Source organism: Siphateles boraxobius, unplaced genomic scaffold (genome assembly GCF_051911475.1).
Source record: "Siphateles boraxobius isolate OS27281-9 unplaced genomic scaffold, OSU_SipBor_1 41, whole genome shotgun sequence".
In the NCBI taxonomy this organism is placed as follows: domain Eukaryota; kingdom Metazoa; phylum Chordata; class Actinopteri; order Cypriniformes; family Leuciscidae; genus Siphateles; species Siphateles boraxobius.
This window is the reverse complement of record NW_027509042.1, coordinates 41,662,162-41,685,170: the sequence shown is the minus strand read 5'-3', so window position 1 is coordinate 41,685,170 and position 23,009 is coordinate 41,662,162. Positions and strand designations below refer to the sequence as shown.

At 38.0% G+C, this 23,009-nt stretch overlaps 1 protein-coding gene across 3 annotated transcripts in view; it reads left to right on the top strand.

Moving 5' to 3' along the window:
• The window catches only part of pcdh9 (protocadherin 9), a 276,912-nt gene that overhangs the window by 64,093 nt on the left and 189,810 nt on the right, over positions 1 to 23,009 (top strand). For all 3 annotated transcript variants that reach the window (XM_077199735.1, XM_077199734.1, XM_077199733.1), the window contains exon 3: positions 3,259 to 3,360. In XM_077199735.1, coding sequence (XP_077055850.1) covers positions 3,259 to 3,360 — 102 coding nt within the window. The remainder of the gene's footprint in view (positions 1 to 3,258; positions 3,361 to 23,009) is intronic.

The following is a 23,009-nucleotide window of genomic DNA, read 5'->3' as shown; positions in this document are numbered from 1 at the left end:
CATCTAAACAAATTTGTATTCAGTTCATACACTATAATTTAAATGTTTGGGGTTAGTACATTTTTATTTATTTAACAAATTAGTACTTTTGTTCAGCAAGGATGCATTGCTAACCCAGAATTCTCGTCGTTTCAATTCAAATTTCAGTTCAGCTTCCTGTGCGGTATGTCCAATTAATTCAAAGTCACACTTATGAGTTGAAAAAGAGCCAATGTTACTGAACACGACAATGTGTGACCCAATCATGTGGCACATGATTATTAGAACCAAAGCAAGAGTGTGACTAGCAGGAACCTGGAGCAGAAACCTTTGTACACTAGCAGAGTACATTTTTGTGATTTGTTGCAAATTTGTTGCACTAAACAGGAAGTACAGAGGCTCCTTTTTCTACTTTCTTAAAGCTCAGAATATGTTCAGTACAGCAGAACATGCTTTGTTTGAGGGAATGAAGGACAGATGACAGACAGCTTGTACTTTTACAGAACGGAAGCAGGTCTGGCTTTGATCACACATCTTGCTGCGAGAAAAGCTCTCAAACGCACACAGAAGGCTTGTTCTCAGACTACACACACCAAACACTCTGTAAGTGCCAAAGTTAGATTACAGTAAAAATATAAATTAATAATACAATTAAAGAGTAGAAACCATAAGCTAGTGCTCTGCAATGGGCTTTCTCGTCTCTTTCTTTGAGCTTTCCTTCCCGCTCGTTCTCTAATGCGTAGAGTAGAAAACAGGCTGGCATTAAACGACTGCCAACTGCCAAAGCGTGTCGTTCAGGTCAACGCGACATTAATTAAAACACGGAGCGTGGGCGGCACCAAGTTTCAGACAAATAAATAAATCGAGACAGTGGTTAAGAAAACACTTTTTTGAAGCCTTGACGTTTGCAAGGCAAACGTAACTTCAGATTTCATGATGGGAAGCGTGCAGAAATGGAGAAGAGATAAATAACGCGTGAGGTTGGGCTCTCTAAGGTGTTCCCGGGTTAGAGACAGTGATGTATGACCGGGTCTCTCATCGGCCCTGCCTCATTACTGGGTGGCCATTTTATTAAATCAACAAATAATTGCAGTATACATCATACACTGTTCGCATCACCACAATTTACTGGATTTTGTAAGGTCCGACGATGAGGGACGGAGTGAGATGAAAAATGAAAAACTGCTCTTTCCGAAGCAAATAAACCATTTCCTTAATATTCATAGGTTCTCCAGAGAGCATTTGAGAATAAGTGAACTATTTCATACTTTTAGCTTGACCTTGAAACTCATGTAACTCTTAGCCTTTGCCTTTCGTAATTGTCTTGTTCATCATGCAAGTGAATATACAAAAGTCTTTATTTTGTATGTTTTCAGCATTTAGGTTTTAATTCATGAATGTACAATAAGCAATGTTTTAGCTTCCCTCACTTTGCTTGTGAATTTCAATGATGCTGCCTTGCCTCCACCAAAGCCTTTTTGATTGCTTTCCCTGCTTGAGTATCACTTTAATATCATTTGAAATGTCACCACTCATATGTGTTTGTTTCATATGCGTCCCTCCCGTCTATTGGATGTAAAAAAGCACAGAAGAGAAGAGACAGAGTGTGCTCGCGAGAGAAAAGCAGATTACCTAACAAAGGGCAGACTGATTTGAAAGCAGGATATTTCGCTGAGATTCACGGTGGAGGTTTGTCAAACACAAATGCGGTATGCTTATAAAGGCAATTTCATTTTCAAAGGAGATATAATCAGTCTGTATCATTTTGGACACAAAGCGTGAAGAAGAAAACATCTTCAGTTCCGCCTCAGCCTAAAAGCGCTGTGTAATTCGGAACCTTTTGAGTTGACCGAGTGTTTGGAAACTGAGAGCCCCCTAATTTTACGCTTGTTTGTAAAATATTAAGGATGCCGCCGAAGGTTAGAAATTCTCAGAAACTATGTTTTTGTGTTGAGTTTATGAAAAAGGACAGAATGCCATTCATTCCCCTGGTTTGGATCATTAATAGAAGTGTCTTGTTGAGTTTCTTTAAAGACCTTTAAAGCAAGCATAGCTTTTATAGTACTTGTTGAAACAGGAAATTGCCGTTGTCAGAATTGCAGGGATCATCTGCTTTTTTGAAACCGCCTGTGATGTGTGCCTTCTAGAGGAAAAAGTAGCTCGTTTGACTTGTGTCTCTATCAAAATGGTAGTTGGTTCCTTTAACTGAAATACAAGACTGGAAAGTCCAGCTTAAGCTAGTAGTTGTGTTTTTGAATATGATAGCTTTAGACCAGCTGATGAAAAGCTTAGACCAGCTTTAGTACCATATTCCAAAATAACAGTAACCAGCATAAGCTGGCTTTTCCCGACATGGGCCACTATATTGCGGCATCGCTGTCCAGGAGTAATTAGCTGGTGAAGTTGATTTACTAATTGTAGAGTTAACGAAAGTTATCATGAGCATTGTAATGTTTATCATAAGCCTTGTAAAGCATATGTCTTAACAAATAGAACTTGGACATTTTTTAAACAAGCCGTTCATTCATAACTACGCAAGATCACTGTGAAAATACAGACCGGAAGTCAAAAGACAACGAGCTCAGCGCTGAAAAGGGGCGTGGCTACATAAGGTCTATACATGGCTGGTAATTAAAATGCTGTTCTATTTGGTCAAAAATAGATATTGTTATCAGATAATCAAACATTGTAATGTACAGTATGCAAAGTGGATATTAATTTTGATATTTGCTAAATGTGACCTTTAACTGAGTTAGTAAGTTATTTGTTTTTGAAGATTGAGGGTTCAGTGACTGCAAATAAAAATGTCAAAATATGAAGATTAACATGCACAATTAAATATCCAGTATCCTTATGGATAACCCATATTCTACTGATTTACGGGCCGTGTCCGTCTGTGTTTAGATGCTTTCATGTCAAGTCATAATTGCAACTTGTAAACTGGGAATTTTCAGTTACGACTTGTACCAAATGAGTGCTGGTGATTCGCCTGCGTTGACAGTGCTAAAATGCATAATTATGAGTTTGAGGACGTGAACAGCTCCAAGTAGAATGTCACCTGTTGTCATCTCGAAATTATGGTAATTACGACATGGTGTGAACGCAGCATTTCTCCCATTCATTCTTCTGTGAGGGTTACATGTCCTTCCTCTCCTTTCTCTGATTCCCATTACTCTCAACATAAGTGCCACTCAAGCCATATCATCAGTAATTTTCCATGTTTAAGACTGTTATTTCCATGGGTGGACTTGTAACCCCCCCCTTTTCTTGGCTTTTAAGGGAACGCTTACCCGCGCCCGCACGGAACTGAACCCTGACTATCTGGACCTACGCTCCCGAGCCGAGCTGAACCCAGAGTACTGGACACCCTGCACTCCTCTAGTGAGTAACCTTTGGTCAGATTTTGGGTTGTCTGCTGCTGAAGCATCATTAGAGAACTACACAAATACACATTTCACCCGCTTGTTTATATGTCTTCTCTGCTTATCAGTTTCTTTAGTGACCTCTCTAACGATGGCCTCTTCACTGCTGCATCATTATAACTGAGCTAATTTTACATAAACACACATACCTCCCTCCCATTGCTCTCATTACCTGAGTATGTGCAGGGATTTTTGTCTTCTGGGGATCGGGACAGTTTACATGAAGCTTTGCTTGCCAACTGACCTAATTATGCTTGTTTTTTGGTTTTCCTTTTTTCAGAGCTGTTATTGTGTGGAAAGAAAGTTCTTAAGTGTCTGTAGTGGCTTTTCAGAAAAGCATATAATGCTCTAAAACTGCTAATCGGAGCCAACACTCTTGACCAGTTACGTTAGTCGATGCTTGTCATTTGCAAGTGTTTATCAGAGCATCGTGTTCTGTTTTGAAAAGGACATTTTTATCTGGAAATGGAAATGCTAATTATTTGCTATTTGGTCATAGTCAAATAGAGTTGCTCCCTTGCATTCATTCCTGACTTTAGGGACATTCAAATTACATACGTCCACTCCTCGCCGACTGTTACCTTTTGTCCTGTCGGATTTAATACTCTCATCTGAAAAGTGTATGCTCAGATATAGTGGGGGAAATCAACATAAATCTACTGAGTGTTAAAGACTTTGCTTGTGTTCCATATGTGTGTGTGTGTGTGTGTGTGTGTGTGTGTGTGTGTGTGCATTTGTAGGTTCTTGAATCAGTTTACTAGACTCCAAAAGGTCTATGAGGGTGTGACTCAGAATGACAGAAAATAAGAGGGTGGTGAATACAGATGTAGAATATTTGCAGTGGAGAAGGAAATAGAGGAAGCTCAGAAAGAAAACAAGACTGCAAGACAAGGCTAGAACATGCCCTCTTCGTTTCTACCATAGGGACCTTAAGACTCTCGACATGCCCACTTTATTGTCATCCACACCCCTGAATGAATAGGCTGCATTGTATTCCTAATCAACATTTCACCCTGTCTTTGCTCTGAATCTTTACTGTCTACTCCCTACTTCCAACAGGACTGCAGGGAATATGGATCCACACTGCCTTTGGTTGGAATATCCTCCTGGGCAGTCGATAAGATGATAGAAATGACCCGCATGCTTCCAGATGTCACCATGCATATATAGTAGCTTGGTGTGCAGCCAATTACAGTGGATTTCCATTGGGGTCTGTCCTCATCATTGGAGTGTGAATAGACACTTTGCCATATCATCTTGGGGTAAACTGTCCAGTCACACTCATTACTCTTTTATACAGAAAAAACAAAAACAAAAAACAGATATCTCATCTTAAAATTAAGATTTAACATTAACCTAATTTATTAAATACCATTATACAATGCTATATTCAAAAATATTTTTTATAAACATAATTAAAAAACAAAAATACACAAAAAAAAAAAAAAAAAATATTTGAGTACATAAGGCAACATAAATCATTATCCTTACTGATGTAAGTGTTTATATTATGTGTTAATTATGTATAATGGTATTTATTAAATGTATTACATACACATTGCATATAGCGCAATACATCCATCCATCAAAATGCGGTTAATTGTGTAAATGTGTACCGATTGGTCTGTGGTGCAGCATATGAAAGTGCTAGATGGCAACAGCTCTGATTTGATGTCTAGAGTGCAGTATTGACCATTTATTAGAGATGTTGTGGATCTGATAATGAGAACCACTGCTTGAGGGAAGAGGCTGTTCTAGCGCCTGTTTGATTTTGTTCTAGTTGAATCTCTTCTCTGAGTGCAGTATTTCAAACGGTTGAGGGCTATCATTTCCGGTGGCTTTCTGGACCTCAATTCAAAGAAGTTAAGGAGAGAGAACTGACTACTGAATGGATGGTGTGCTGAAGTTGGCATTTCTTTCTTTGGGTTGTGAAACCTGTACCAGATTGTTATGGATGAAGTGAGGGTGGACTAATTGTAGTGTAGAACATTGAGACTAGTTCAGTTTACCTCCCATTCAAGGAGTCTTTTGGTCATATAAATCTTTTTGTCGGATTCCAGATTGGTGGGTTGTTGTGACCAGAAATAAAGCTCCATTTGCCCCCTGATATGGTCCTAACCAAGTTGAAGAACCTAATGGGGTCAGTGTTTACCATGTGATTTTGTGGAACTGTGGTGGGTGGACCTTGGTCCCTCTAGGGGGGTCTCGGGGAAATTTTTTTCATTTTAAAGTTAAATTAATCAATCTGGTGCATTTTGAGAGATCAAAAATAACAGCTCCAACCCATATTCAGTGTGCAAATTGAACAGTCTGTAAATTGACTTGTACCTGAACTCTTAAGGGGACTCAAACCTCTTTTTAGTTGTGATATAGTGTATCAGTCTACATTACACTACATACTACTACTGTTATACTATTATTCCTATGACAGTAATAGCAATATATTGTAAAATAAATAAATTAAACTTTCAACTTTCAAACTTTTGTCCTAATTTCTATACATGCTAGAGATAAACCTGTGAGCTTTTATTTTGACAGAAACTGCAGTCGAGCTTTAATTTTGGTGTAACAATTTGTTTACAAAATGCATCTCATTACAAATCTATTGAAATGCAGGAATCGTCAACTATGCAAATGTGAAAATAATGCATTACTGGTGCCCACTGTGTTCCCAAATGCATGCTAAACTCAACACATGCACAGATGGAGTTCAATGCATTCATTCACTTTGAACTGGTATTGAGAATCGAACCTGCGGAGCTGATCACGTGCTTATCACATTAGCAAAGTGCACACTTCTCTTTGCGCAGGGCATAGAGACAGTCTTTTGATAAGGACACAAAGCCTTTTTACACTTTTAGCTTTATTGGGTTTGACAGCAAATGCTCAAAACATGACATTAAAGAACCTTTTATGTTATTATATGAAGTTTAAATATATTTTCGGGCCGCCATAGTGTAGTTAAAGAATGGGAAGCACTTAAACCTATCTGTGGCGGTCAATACTGATATTGTGGCAGTCCGCCACAAATAAATCAATGTATGGGAAACACTGGGGGTATAGCAGGGCCTCTTGAGTTGTTGCAAAGTAGGTCAGAACAAGTTGCTCAATTGTTGATAGGACCACCAAATAGTCATGAGTTCGTAGTCATTAGAGCTTCTTGCTGCTCCTTGGGATTAAAACAATAGCTGATCTTTTAAAGCAGGTTGAAGCAGGTACAGCAGGTGGCAAAGAAAGTCAGGAAAATCTGTAGTTGGTCAGCATTGTGCTTCAACGACTGTCATCATCTTTCCTCTGGAGAATTGAGGTCTGGTGGCCTCCCTTTTGTTCTTGAAGCTCCCTTGGTTATATGCACAGATGCACAGACACAGTTTGTTAATTTTCTTCATGCACCAAATGTATTATGTCCTTTACAAGCCAGTTTGATAAATGGCTTTGTAAACTAGCCTGAATCTTATTCTGTTGAATTGCAAATGGAATTAGAGCTATATTATGAAAAAGGTTGTTTTTGGAGAACATATTGCTTGTTGTCTGGAGGTCAGAGTGAATGTGCAGTATATCTTGTTCCTTTCTCTGTCACCTCTCAAAGGTCAGCTCTGTGATTAACCTTAGGTCAATTACACCCAAGATGTTGAACACAATCCGTTGGAATGCATTAGTTTGGAGATAAGTGCAAAATGCTAGCAGTCTTACTGATCGCAGGTGATCCTTCAGTTCCAACTGCAACTCTGCTAATATGTTGTGTATCTCGCAAACTGTCAGTTATTGCTCCCCTGAGCCTTAGAACAATTTTACGACTGATATTAGTTATTGAAATGAGCCGTAATTAACACAAAAACCAATTGAGTTCATTATAGAGTTCATCCCTCTATATTGCTCTGCAAACAGTTGTTGTCTTCTCATCTCATGACCATGGAAGGAGGGGAGGAAGTCAATCGCACACTTCAGAGCGTGTCAGTAGATGCCTTACACAGTCTTCGAAAATAAGTCGACCTCTCATTACAGAAAACATGGCTAGTGCATGTAAATCTATGCTAGCGATGGACAGATTGGATAGATTCATCGGGTTGCGGTTAAATAAGCTGCTGTCACAGAGACTTGTCATTGGGTATCTGCTATGAAGAGTCCCAGGTGCATGTACTCATGGTCCATGGGCAGAGAGGAATCATGGGATTGATTATGAAGTCATTCCAGGGTTGTACGGCCGCCATAGCTGCTGTTTTCCTCTAGCATGTCCTGGAATATTCATGAAGTGGCACTAGAGTATGTCTAAGGAGACCTATCAGCAGGGAAGAGAAACATTCCTGAGCTTGTAAGAACATGCTTGATAAGGAAAAATGGTGACTTTGAATTGCTTTTTCATGTATTTGCACACATTATTGATTTATTGACCTTTTGTCAGGACAAGGTGGTTTGAAGACAGACTTGGGCCAATTTATTCATTCCGGTGAGAGGGAAATGAGCTTAGCTCTGCCGCACTGACTGAACTGAGCAATCACTGGGCTTTACGGTTGGCCCTGATTAGCAGGAATGAGCTCTCTCGATGCTGTGAGAGTCTTGCTCATTAAATGATATGTGCCACGTTGACTCCTATTATCCTGCTATGTAGTTTAGTATTGAGAAACTGAAAAATCTTAAAAGTTACAGACATTATTTTATTCCATGCGAATTGAGGATGTAACCGGGACTGAGGGGAGAAAATGTAAACCTTTAAGAACTGGTCATTGATTAAACTTTATCCCCTTCAATGTCCATAACGGTGTTGTTATGGCACAGCTTCAAATGTTTTTCTCTTTAAAGTGCCTTTTAGAAGCTGAATGTGCTCCGAAGCCTAATGCCGTACTTGTTGTAGAAGAAAGATTACGTCTAAGCGTTTTAGAAAGGTGGTCAATACTCTCCATAGTGAAGGTGTATTTACTGTAAGACCTTTGTAAGGAAAGAGAGACCTCATGAATTATGCATATGTATAGAGCTCCCATACTGTTCTGAGAAATTGATCTCTTTCTTAAGTAAAGAGTAGGGATACTCCTGGGGCAAGGATCTCTACCTTTACATTAGCGGGCTGTAAGCATTGACTCGGATTGAGTGCTGGAAGCTCCATTCATCTCCTTATCCATATTCCACCCAAATGTTTCCCTTTTTAAAATGACAAATACAGACTATTGCCACCTGCTGGTATGGAGAGTCGTTTCCTCTCACAGAGATGCAGAACATACATGCTAGTGAGCTGTCGCTGTAGTCTTTGCTGTGTATTGCATGAATGTCACCAACAGACTTTTGTTGCCACTAGTCCCTTTTATATTTTTGGGTGAAAACTACAGTATTCATGCAAAAATAACTGTCTATTTGAACACATTTCACATTGCTTTCAGTGGCATGTTTTAAGTCACCGATCATCTTGTTGAAACTACCCTTTTTGTGATGTGGTGGAGTCTTGTTTGAAATCAAGTTGCCATTACTAAGTTGTAGAAGCTGTTTGTACAGCCTCCAACCTTGTTTGAGGATGTTTTCTTATTGTCTTCCTCTCTCGCATGTGGTTCCATTTCTCTCTCTCTCTCTCTCTCTCTCTCTCTCTCTCTCTCTCTCTCTCTCTCTCTCTCTCTCTCTCTCTCTCTCTCTCTCTCTCTCTCTCTCTCTCTGTGTATTATTAAGAGCAGAGCTGGTGACTTGAGATAAGTGGTCACTCCTGGAGGCGTCTACAGGTGAGGGCACTCTTTTATTTGGTCAAGATGGATGGTTTGAAACATTTCCCTGAAAGTAACAGTCAGCATTGCAGTGTTGCCTATCTTTAAAATGCTGTTGTTTGATAAGAGCTCCTGCATTAGTGTAGAAGGTTGAGTCCAGTCTTGTTGTCCTTGTAGTGCTTCAAAATATGTCACTTCATTCATCACAGTCCTTATAGTTCAGCAGCATAAAACACACTGAAAAACACTGACTTTTACCTCCCTAGTCCAATGGTGACCTATTTTTGTGCTTCTATTTTATTTTCAGATAATAAAACTTGCATTATAGAATCTCTCTGACTGTGAGAGGGCCATATACTTTAAGAATCAATGTCAAGTCGATACGAGCATGTAGATTAAATGTCATTTTCTGCTCCATTTTGGGGTGGTTGTGAAGGACGAAGTTTGCCATATCGTGACAGTCTCTGTTGCTCAGTTGTTCCAGCAGAAGATGTTTCTCCCCGGTTTTGTAAGTTCAGTTGTCATGTGTTGCATGTTTCCTGGTCTTTGTTGATGTCATAATGCGTCATTTACACACACCTGTCAGCTCTTCACGATTGTTGTACCTTAGTCTTTCAATCGATGTCACGTCACGCCTATACACATCACCCGAAGTCTATTTTTACAGAGATGAGAAGACATATGCTGGTAGAACGAGCTGTTCGAGCAGCATTTTGTATGGAGTCTCCCTGAATGGATGTTGGCAGAACCACAGGCGCTACACAGAAGCTAATAAAAGACAGACTCACAGATACTTTGACACTCTTGAAGTTTATGCTGTCACTCCATGTATAGCACTTAGTTTCACACTGCCGTTTACAAGTAAATTTATCCAGGCTATTGCTTCAGTGCAATTTTCAGTAGATTTAGCGTTGGCTCGCGAGCTACACAAGCTCAATTGCATGCGTCATTGTGTTCTGAAATGTGCCTGAACACTTGCAATGCATTTGCCAAGTATTTGTGTACTTGTGTACAATGTTTCTAACATAACATAAAGCCCTATTTCCGACAGCATTTCACAGTTCGCCGCCTAGTGGCAGTCAATTTGTCAGTTTATTTACAAAAGTTGATCAAGGGTTTAACCCTTTGTGAGTAGTAGGGGTGTGTATTCATTTGTGATTTAGATGAGTGTCTGTTTAAGGCCTGATGGACCAGCTGTGGTGTCTGGCTGTCAGTTTTATGCAGATGAAGAGTTCAGATAGTAATTATCTAAATAATTAGCTTGTCTCATAGGAAAGTAAGTTTGTTCTACTTCAGGCAATCCTGTCTCTTTGGTCTCTGCTGTCTGCACGGCATCTGTCCTAATGGCACAGTTCCATATATCTAAAAAAAAAAACAGACACCATTTGTTGTCTTGCTTGATTATTAATCTTTATTAAATAGGCAATAGACACCGAAACACATATCCTGGCAAAAATTATTTAGATGTGTTTTTTAAAGGTGAAGTAAGTTCTCTGCCTTAGTGGCACCAAACTGAACACCAAACCGCAAAAATGTTTTCCTGCAGGATTCCCAAACATTTGTTTAAAATCGGCCAGGCAACAAAAATTAATTGGCTGCTCAAATGACAGCACAAGAAAGAAATGTAGGATGGGATTTCATTTTATAAATCAGGAATTGATTGCACTGTGAAAAGTGTTCTCTATATGCCAAAACAATAAAGGTGCTCGACGTCAATCAAAAAGGAAAAATAAATGTTTTTACTTTAGAATAATGTGCACCAGTAAATCATTCACAGTAACACCTTTGACATGTCTTCAGAAAGTAAAAAGGATCAATTTCTGAAGTGTCTGAAATCAAAAAGTTCTTTATAGGGAAACATTATACAAAAAGAAGTAAACCGAACAGGTACAGGGCACTTATCTCTGCCTATGACGGATGACTATCTAGCAACAGTCAGCCTTAATGCTTCAACGAATCCAATCGATCAGAGATGGTTGGCTGTGGTGCTGCTCTTCGGCGGACCTCCATATCACCCAGTTGATGTTGATGCTGATGATCTCTTATCAATAAGAGAGTTAACTGTGACTTATCACTTTGTGGTTTTCACCATTATTTTCTGACATATTGTCACTGTTTTAAATAAAGATAACACTGCTGAAGCTGATGGAGGATTACAGAGCTTAAAACAGGCCACAGACATAAAGGATCCACATTTGACCTTTATACAGACCGGCCTGTCAATACACCTTAACCTCAGGGATCTACTGCTGTCATGCCAAGATGGTCCATATATGAAGTGGTTTAGGCAGATAGTCCTCGAAATGCCCCATTTTTCACTCTCTTGCTCTGCCTTTCCTTTGCACACATACACAGTTTTGGCCTTTTGAGATTTGGGGCACTGCTTTCCAAATTGACTTTTATCAAACTGTCTCAGGGAAGTAGGCTTTGTGGGTGGGCGGCACTCTATTGTTCTCTTTCACGTTGTAAAGAACGAAAGAGGAGCTGTTCAATATATATTTTCTGCGATCGTCAAAACCCCTTCCAAGTTAAGGGCAAGTCTATTTCTTTCACACCAACACAATCACATGTACACAAAGAAGTGAACCAAAAGTGAGTCAAATAAATGTTTTTTCATAAAGAAAGGGCACTTTGATTTTTGGATCTATTTATTTGTTTGTTTATTTTTCAACATTATTAAGCACAATTACCCCAATAATTATCCAAAATTATCTTCACAGTGATGCAAAATATGTTTATGTATAAAGTATATACTGTACATTGTTTATTGTACAGTCTTTTTCTTAAATATTACAATACATTTATACATAATACATTTATTCAGAGCAATTTACATATAAACTCAAATATTTGCATTGGTAATGAGACTTCAAAAGGAAAGTATACTTTATGAAAATAATGTTACCGGTACTTCAAAAAAGCGAAATATTATTATTATTATTAAAACAATTATTATTGTTTTTGAGATTTTGATGTTGTGACCTGGACATTTACACACACACACACACACACACACACACACACACACACACACACACACACACACACACACACACACACACACACACACACACACACACACACACACACACACACGCAGATAAGCATATGATATTGTTTTAAATCTGATTGTTTGGTGCAGAATTAGATATTGTGGATTAGAGGTCCTGACCCTTTCATTATACTAAGAGGGCCTCGAGATGAGATGGATCTATGAAAAACATACTGTGCTACTTTAAACCTCTTGCATGTATGTCTCAGTATTATAAACCTGGAGTGTTTAATCGCCTGTCTCATGTAAAAATCATCTTGACTAATATCATCATAAGCTGCGTGGTGGCCTCAAAGTAAACAGCTGTGAAACATATTACAGAAGCGGTTGGCTGAAACTATGCTGAACAACTTAAGCTTTAAACTATATATTGTTCCTGAGGAAATCTGATGAAATGTGGAAAAGTATCATGTGCATAGCATGTTGCAGTGCATTCTGGGATTGGCTCATCTGTAGAGAATGCATGTGATTTTGTCCAAAATGCTGCCTACTGTTTGCAACAGCCTTTGTGTTGAGAATGTGCATATGAATGCCTAAAAAGTAACTTAAGTTAGCAACTAACTTGGATTTGGAACAGAACGTCTTCCTGCCAGGGATACGCTGTTGTCTAGAATTATTATCTCCTAAAAACTTCTAATGGTTTACTGTAAAAGAAACCTCCTGTCATGAAATCAACCTCGCCTGTCATCCAGAAACACAGGTAGGGCTTCTGCTCTCTGACGTGTTCATTTTTGCTGGGACAGCGTGATCACCCCTCCCTAATATGCGTCCGCAGGGATGAAATCTGGAAGTTCCAGACTGGACTAATTGGCTTGGAGGCAGATATGCAGGCTAGCGCTGACAGCAGAGGTTTCTCAGGCTCCTTTCATATTGAAGGGACTGGACCCCAGCAGCAAAGTTCCAGTTCTGCTGTAGGCTATGGTCTACCCACTGAGTCAACTTAGCAATTAGTTTATGAAGGTCATATCTATTCTACAAGAGGATAGCATCAGTGCTCAAAGTCCCCTAATGGACTTCCATCCTTAAATCACCTTCTTTTACAATTAAAATCTCTGTTTCTGACTTCTTGCTGTTCTCTAATGAATGTTTTCTATATTGTGATGGGGGTTTAAGCTACTCTTTCAACAAAATAGTTACTTTAACAACATGTTAACTAGCTTCAATATAGCTATGATCATCATTATATAATAAGTTATGATTTTTAGGGTCTGCTCCTGACTTATGATTTTCCTAGTCGACTATAGTCATCCATTTATTTAAGCAGTTAGTCAGTTAGTCGGGTGAGAATTATAAAACCAGATAACTAGTATCCAAATAACTAATAATTCCTTCTGAAGGATTTGGTAATACTTTAGTCATGACTAGTGGGTTACCATTACCTTCACTTTAGAATTAATTATACATTATGCATTATTCACATTAATTATGAACCTGTATATAGTAGTTGTTATTAGTCCTCTGGGAGGTATAAAAAATTGTAGTTATTGATTAGCTTATAGTGATCTACCACATTCCACTAAACACTATTACTTACTTATTTGTTAATCAGAGTTTCTGGTTAGTTGATAGTAGTTACTAGAGTGTTAATAATGCATTACTCATTTGCTCCTGTGTAGTTATTCATTAATGACCGGACATTATTCTTAAGAGTTACCAATATTTCTATTTTAAATAAATGTTGTTCTTTTGAACTTTCTCTTCATCAAAACATCCTAAAGAAATGATCACGGTTTGCACAAAAATATGAAGCAGCACAACTGTTTTCAACTTTGATAATCATATGAAATGTTCCTTGAGCAGGGAATCAGCATATTCGATTGATTTCTGAAGGATCATGTGACAATGAAAAAAAATCAGCTTTACCATAGCTGGAATAAATTAAATTTAACAATGTATTGATATTGAAAAGTTATTTTAAATTGTAATAATACTATTTCTCAATATTACTGATTTACTGTTTTTGATCAAATAACAGCAGAAGAGATTTTCAAAATCCTAAACAAATGAACCAACCCCACACTTTTGTACAGTATGTACACATTCCAGACGGATATATATGGCAATTGCATCACATCCTGCTGATTTTCAGCATCACATTGTGAACATGGTAAAAAAAACAAAAAAAGTGTCTCATGAACCATACATCCTATGCCGTTACATTTTGTTAAGCTGTTGAGGGTGTTCTGTGTGAAGTTCTGTGAACACCCACTACGGCTGAATGTACAATAAATTGGGACAAAAATAAACAATAGTGTTTTCTGACGTTTTCACTGCTAATTGTTGGGAAAAAATGGCTTGGTGAAACATTTTGAAAACAGCTGTGCTGTAGTTAGTAGCTTCATTACATGTATTTAAATACTCATAAAGAACAGAGACAGGGCTTATTCATGAATTTTAGATATACACCATATGAATGGATCTGACAGCAATTGCCATCTCATTGAACTTGATTGTCTCAGAAGGATCCTTAGAGAAAGACATGAGAGAATTTGCTTCCATTCTGAATTCAGCACAGCTGTCTATACATTCGCTCCCATTGGCTTATGCTGTTTGCGTTTCTGTCTATTTCATCTACATGTAATGGCGTCAGAAACCAGTTCACACAAACACTTCCATCTGTGTCAAATTAGCATAGCAAAGCGTGACCATACAAAGCTATCCAAACAGTGTGTGACAGTTCTAAGTATGTGCACACAGCATGGAATCAAGAGTTTACACACTGTCTTTGCTCTCGCTTTCACACACGCTCTCTCTGTTTCTTTTATTTCTCAGTCTATAAATTCCACAGCATGCTTGACTACACTTTGCATAAGCATATCCTCACTGGGTTTGTCAGAGCATTTGACACGGTCATATTGTGTATTGTATATATATAAAAAAAAATTCGGATGCTGTTTGTTTTAAACTTTTTATTAATCAAAGAATCCAGAAAAAAATATCTCTAATAATAATTGAATCTACTATTAATAAAATTAAAAGAAGAAACATTACTACTGCTATAACACTATTTCATTGAAATACAATAAGAGTATTTAACAATAAATATAATAATAATAATAGTAATAATAATAATTATTATAATTATAATTATAATTATAATTATTATTATTATTATTATTATTATTATATTTTACAAAATAAATTATTTTACGGAAAACTGCACTGTGGCCTGTTAACATGCTGGTGGCTATAACTATAAATCATTTGAAAAGGTCCAAAGTTTTATTATAAAATATTAAATTATTATGATACAAATCTGTGACAGTAACTTCAGGAAATCGTATGCATCCGTTCAGAAAAAAAACACACATTTGTGTACACTTCTCTAAGTATAAATATTATTTATCCTGTTTTTACCCAAAAGAGGGTGTTGTGAGCACATATAATGTAATGTCTGTTTTATTTATACTTGTAGCCAGTGGGCACACTCACGCAGACAGTCCACAAGTGATACTTATAGAATTCATAAAACTTCCAGGACATTCCAGGAAATCCCTTATATGGATAAAGGCATCTTGAGCTGAATAACATGCAGATAGAGACATTTTGACTGATGAAACAGACAATATATGGTTTATCTGTGTTCTTCTAGATATTTCAGGTACTTTCATAAGAATAAAGTATATTTATAATGCAGTACTAATGGACATAGCCTTTATCACTGTATAGAATGCTTTAAAATTATACAAAACTGTATCGCACGTGTGCTACAAATTTATTCTGGCTTACTTTTTGAGCTAAGTTTCAATGAATATGGGAACTGAGGCAGAAGCTTTGAGTTTTGAAGGCTACAGTATGTTTCCTTAGTAAAATCAGGGAAAACGTATTTCCTGTGTCATGTCCCCTTTAACAGGCTCGGCAGAAAGCCGACTGAGGTCCTCATTAGCAAGTCTAACAAGGCCACAACTAGCCCTTTATTTGTTTCACTTTGTGACATAATGCACCAGTGTCCAAGTAGAGCTGAGAAAATGAGATGCTGTTTACAATCTGTGTCATCATGGGATCTGTTCGCTCCTAATAAGTGAGTCAAAAAGACTAATTGCTAGCCAGCTAGCTGCCATTATTGTCTATTAAGTGTATTGTGGTCGGCGGTGTGGCGCGTCCGAATGCTCCGCCGTATGTAATGAGCTGTAATCCTGCCTGGCGTGACTGAAAACGTCCACAGCTGGGCCTGCTCTATTGCAGAAGTTCTCGCGCTAATCAGAGCCAAAAATTAAGGCCGGGGAGATTAGTCAAGGTGCATGGTGCTTTTTAAATAAGTAAACAGTGGCAAGAGAACATAAGAAGGAGAATGTCTGGCTTAGACCGCAAGGAAGTGTACGAGAGAGAGGGTCTCGGTTGGTCAACCTCTGAAGACCCTGCGCTCTTTGAAGGCCTCATTAGCTGGTGTTATCTGTGCATTGACACTACCCCGCGTACCTGAGGGGCTACTGTGTGCAGCTCGCGTCTTGGCCCAGGCATGCAAGGCTGTTCCGATGAAATAAGACTTTGAAGTTGATTTTCCATTTGAAGAACTATCCATCAGGGATTTTATTTATTTCCAATTTCTCTTTTTTCCTTTTCTTTCCTTTTTGCTCGTCAAGGCTGCGGGCTTCTATGTAGGTGGTGGAGAAGAAGATGGCTCTTTGTTTTCTATTTATTTTGATATGATATCCAGCTGAAACAATCAGAACCTCTGTGTGTTTTGTTAATAATTAAAGCGGGCAAACCAATCTCGAAAACCCCGAGCTAGATGTGGCTCGCAGAGAAAAGTAGACGAGAAAAGACGGAGCCGCAGTGGCGATGGTCTTGGCAGCCGCGGTGGTTTTGAGTGGTTCAGACTTGCGGTTGAGTCAGTCCTCCAGTTAAACAGCAGCTTGCCCTGCTCTTACACAATATTGCAGGCCGAAAGTCTTTTGCAGTTAACAGTATTGATCCATAAAATGTTGGATTTTTCGCTAGAACAAAAATCTAGCACTTCTAGCATGACATTTATGAATCAAAAACCTTCTTTATGTAAAAGCAGCACAGAGACTTTGCCATTTCAAGCTTGGTAAACACCCACTTATGTGTTATTTTAACTTTTTAAAATGGCTTCACGTTTTTTTGGCTGCTGTCTTTATTCAATTATAGCATTTCTCGCAACATCTGACTCTACATGAGGCGGAATTAATGAGAAGCGTAAAGTGTGTGTGTGTAAGAAGAACGAACTAACACGAGATGCAATCACACCATCGTGTCTCTATAATCTCCAAACTGTAGGACTGGAATTTATACCTCTATTTTCTTCCCTGCATTCTCCATCCATTGTTTTCTGACAAACAGTTGGCACAAATGAAAGTTGAGTGTTTCTGTTTTTGAATAGATTTACATACATGCATTTGGCAGATGCGGTTATTCAGAGTGACTTACAGTGCATTCAAGCTACAGATTTTATCAGCACATGTCTTTCCTGAGATGCAAACACATGACTGGGATTGCTAGCGCCACGCAACAAGAGTAATTTGTTTGAGCTAGAACTCAAATAATATAAAATAATGTTATATGACTCTCAAACTTAAACATCCCATGAGATGCATGTACAAGCAGTTTTCTTTTGTTGATGATATTTCTTGTTGAAACAGAATCAGCTCGCAATTTTTATTGAGTTTTAGTCTGGGAAAACCAACTTCACATAGATGAATGCTTTAAACAGTTTAGCACTATGAAATGGTTGGCAAATGAAATAAATGTATGTTCATGTATGTGTTAATGCAACCAAGTGCGCACAGACGAACCAGTGATATTTACTTGCTATCAGTGTTATTTTAAAAATGATGTACTATTCTAGTGTTGATTTTTTTTTCTGGTTTGTTTTAGTAATCTATTGTGCTTTTGTCATTTTTATTATTTCCATTTAGCTTTAATTTATTTTTTATTTAGCTTAATTTGTGTAATTTTAGTATTTCAACTTCAGACTTTCAGTTAGTTGCCAATGTACCATTTCTGATTTTAATTTAAATTAACTTTTTCCTCTATTATGTGTTGTATTTTATTCCACTGTATTCCAATAAACAAAAATTATCAAAAACAAATAACAAAAATGGGAGGTACCATATTTAGAACATAGTCGACAATTTTAGTCTATAAAGGATTTTGATGGCAGAAAATACACAATATTTTGTTTTGTTTTGCCATTAGAGAAAGAGTTTTTTTTTTTTTAATTTGCTCTTAACAGAAATGGTCTAAAGGTCTTAAAACTCCAATTTTGATTTCATAGTCTCTGGTTGGTTATGCAATCCTCCTCATCCTTTCATTGTTCAATGGCTGTGTCCATACAGAAGTGAAAATGAATTCTAATTTAAGACTGAAAACAATCATTTTTAGAGTTGGCTCTGAAAGAAAACAAGCATTGAGATTGCGTGCTCGAGTCCTTTTACAGTAGCCAATTTCCATGACAATGTGACTGCCGTACGCAAAGCAGTTGTTTTGGTTTTTCTTGAAACAATGACAGCAGGATATTGTTGAGATATGTAAATTTCATCTGCTCCATTTGGGAATGCCCTCTTTGAAGTCATCGCTGCCTTCTGAAATGATTGTACGAGGGAACGGAGCTTTAATGGAATCCCCTCCTCTGAGGATACAGTGATGCCCATCTAACCTTGAACTTCCTGTGATGATCTGTCTGACCTGATTGTACCGTGATTAGATAAGGATTTAATCTGCCACACATATGCACACGCCGTCAAACAATCAAGAGTCTTGCTCTCTTGCAAACACACACACATCCATCCTGCTTTCATCTCTCCTCTTCGGCCCTCTATAACACCAGGCTCTCCTCACCCCTCCTTTCTATTCTCACTTTCCCTCAGTTTTCCTCCAGACACGCTGAAATACAATAACAACCCAGAGAGAGAGGCAGGAAGTAGTAGAGCCAGCAGGAGAGGAAATGGATGATAGAAGAATATAATCCATCTAGTGCACTGAAAACTTTTCACACACACACGTTGGTGCACCTATCATTATTAGGACATTCCATAGGCGTAATGGTTTTTATACTGTACAAACTGTATATTCTCTCCCCTTACACTAACCATACCCCTAAACCTACCCATCACAGAAAACTTTCTGCATTTTTACATTTGGAATAAAACATTGTTTAGAATTTTTTTTTGCCATTTTAATTACGAGGACTCAGGAAATGTCCTCATAAACCCTGTTTGTGTTGTAATACCTGTGTAATACTGGTAAACAAATGTCATTATACAAATTTGTGTCCATAAATCGTATAAACACAAACAATCTCTCTCTCTCTCTCTCTCTCTCTCTCTCTCTCTCTCTCTCTCTCTCTCTCTCTCTCTCTCTCTCTCTCTCTCTCTCACTCTCTCTCACTCTCTCTCACACTCTCCCTCTCTCTTTCTCTCTCTCTCTCTCTCTCTCACTCTCACTCTCTCTCTCTCACTCTCACTCTCACTCTCACACTCACACTCACTCTCACTCTCACTCTCTCACTCTCACTCTCACTCTCACTCTCTCTCTCTCTCACTCTCACTCTCACTCTCTCTCTCTCTCTCTCTCTCTCTCTCTCTCTCTCTCTCTCTCTCTCACACTCTCCCTCTCTCTTTCTCTCTCACTCTCACTCTCTCTCTCTCTCTCACTCTCACTCTCACACTCACTCTCACTCTCACTCTCTCTCTCTCTCACTCTCACTCTCACTCTCACTCTCACTCTCACTCTCACTCTCTCTCTCTCACTCTCTCTCACACACTCTCTCTCTCTCTCTCTCTCTCTCTCTCTCTCTCACTCTCTCTCAGAAACACAAATACACAAAGCTATATCTCGAAAATATGACTAGGTTACATTTCACCAATTGTCAACTAGCCAACTAATTGTCAACTATTTTATATGATAAAATATAAAATATTAGCCTATATATTTTTTATTTTTTATTTTATTTACATTTGGAGTGTCCGTGACTGTTTTTGTAAGATGTTTTTGGTCTGGAAAACGAAGTCTCTCAATCCCTGCACAGACATTTGGAGTTTAGCCACGGACAACTGTCTTACTAATCACGTCCGGCTAATCCTGGGTATTTGAAAACACAACGTCCTGAGAAATGAAATATGCCCCAATCAGAAACTTTAACAAAACTGCACATGCTTGGAAACCTGATTAGTGACTTAGTAAATTGTTACGATTGGATGAAATCCATGTGTATGCAGACATTGGTGTGGATGTGTGGAGTTGAGCTCCTCAGCTGAAGTGTTTGGCCATTAATTCCACAATTCCCCAACACCTGTCCTTTTCATTTGCTGAATCTGTTTTAGTTGCTTATTTTCAGACGAAAACTTTGTCTTCTGTCAAACCGACGCAGCCAGTCCAGAGCAGAAGAGCTTCTCCATTCATGATAGGCCTCAGAGCTGAGAAAGCCTCTCCAATTTGAATTGTTCTGTGTTAATTGCTTGTAAAAAAATAAGTGTGATTGGTTTTCGTCTCTGTCTTTGGATGCCTGGTACTCCTCTTGTTCTGAAGACCCTCGTTTTGACAGGCGTTATATAGATAAGAGAGCAGAAGCACAATGTAGCATATGTCTCGGGCTCCATTGAAAACTGAGGCAGAATATTTCATATTATCTCCTTATTACAATTTCCTCTGTCATATCCAATATCCTAATTTTGCACACAATGAAAAATAATTAGTGACTAAACTTTTAGCAAAGCTATCACTGATGCTCGTGTTGGAAAGACATGCATTATGGCTGTACGATTAATATATTTCATGGGAAAAGAGATTATGAATGCACACTTCGTCTGCTTGTGCATGTGTCAGTGAGCTGACAGTATTTTTTAAGACTTCAGAGCTTCCTCACAACGATATTCCAAAACATTATGCTGTCTTGTAAGCCTTATTTTGGCCAGATTTCAATGTGTTTGCTAAAAAAGACCAGTCATGTTACAGGTTACAATTTATGCATTTAATCAAAATATTCATTCTATAAATATAATCTATGTGTAAATAATAAATGTGCACTACCCTTCACAAGTTTGGAGTGCAGTGAAAACAGTAATGTTCTCAAAATAGTATTACCATTTAAAATAACTGTTTTCTATTTTGATATGTTTTAAAATTTTTATTTCTTCCTGTGATGGCAAAGATGGTTTTATTGTGTGTGTTTTTTACGATCTTTGGATGAATAGAAAGTTCAAAAGAACATCATTTATTTGAAATAGAAATATTTTTTTAACATTATAAATGCCTTTTAATGTCACTTCTGATCAATTCAATGATTTCTTGCTGACTAAAATTATTAATTTATTAAACAAATCTTCTGACCCCAAATTTTGAATGGTAGTGTAGATAAAAAAAGTTGTATTACCCTGATTACCATTTCTTGTGTGTTATGCATGTCTATGCTTATTATATTACTCTGGTGTTAGCTTAAAATCCGAATGTCAAATCGCATTGAATTCAATGACGAATTGAGTCTACTGTGTGCATCACGTGGGGATTTATATGCCATCTATGTAGCCCGTTTCAGATCAGTCATTTCAGAGGTTTGATTTAGCTTAGCATGGTTAGAAGACAGCTGCCTATGCGGACAGTAGACAGCTAGACAGCACACTAGGTTTGAGAACAGAGCTAATACGAGAATATCTACCCACTCTCCACCATAGTAATTAGACAAGTTTCCCAGCTCATCATGAAAGTTGAGCACTTCAGTACTCCAAAGACTGAATCGGATTTCTTCACAGCGTGGCAAATAAATAAATAAATAAATAAAAGACCACACAGTTTTAATCAATAGTGAAGCCAATGAAGTCAAGGTAACTTTCTTGGGAAATAATGAGGTATTATTTTTTAACTATCACTTATTCTTGACGTGGCTTCCCAGCAGTGGTTAAATTAAAGACGAATAGAGTGCAGAAAAGAACATTGATTTGTATAACGAATGTATGAAATGGAAAGTAATATATGCACTTCGGGTTTTAAAATGCAGATTTGTCTTTCTTTCCTAATGAGGAAGAAATGATATATGCTACTAAAAAATGGCGGTAAATTATGGTTTAATAATCTTGCATATTGCATTCCGGGCCATTTTGAACCTTGTCTTAGATGTTGAGTGGATTTATTTCAATCCTGTTTTGTTTTTCATTTTGTTTTAGCTAAGAAAGAGAGGCAACAAATCATATTAGATTCTTTGCTTTCTGATTTAGACTAATGTTTTTGATCCCTAAACCTGGTTTGGATTTCATTTTACCAGATTAAATATTTCTTTTTGAGTAATGAGTCGTGATTCATTTGACCTTGAAAGACTTCAAAAGCAGATCCGTCTCCCACTGATTCAATCGGACAATTGAACAAAACCCCTCTTCAGTGACTCCCCGTCGGAGTTACATGGTAGCCATCATAAAAATGCCTCTCATGAAGGATCTGTTTTTTTCTTTTTTTCTTTTTGTATTGTCATGATGTATTGTGGCCCCATCTGATTCCAATCAGGTAAATGGGACGATCATACAGAGAAGGGTTTCTCCCTTAATGACCCCGAGCTTTCAGACGTATGATCAGGGGAGATTTTTAAAGGCTCTGAGTGTAGATAATATCAAAGGCTTCTAGGATGATCTGGGACACATTGTTACGAGGTTTCTAAATATTAATATTTCATCTGTTACGATCTCATTTGTGGTACTTAAGTTGATGTCTTCAGATTAGAGAGGGAGAAGCTGTGCAGCTTTCGAACAGAGGACGTTTGATCCGGAGAGAATAACAGCTGACCAAAAACCCCCTGCATATTCATGTTAAGTGTTGCAGATCTTTTTTGGATGCTTTTAGGTCGTGCCCTTATGAGGAGTGGTTATATGATAGGGACGTTGAGGGCCCGGCCCTCCTCAGAAGCTTTATACTTATCAACTCCAA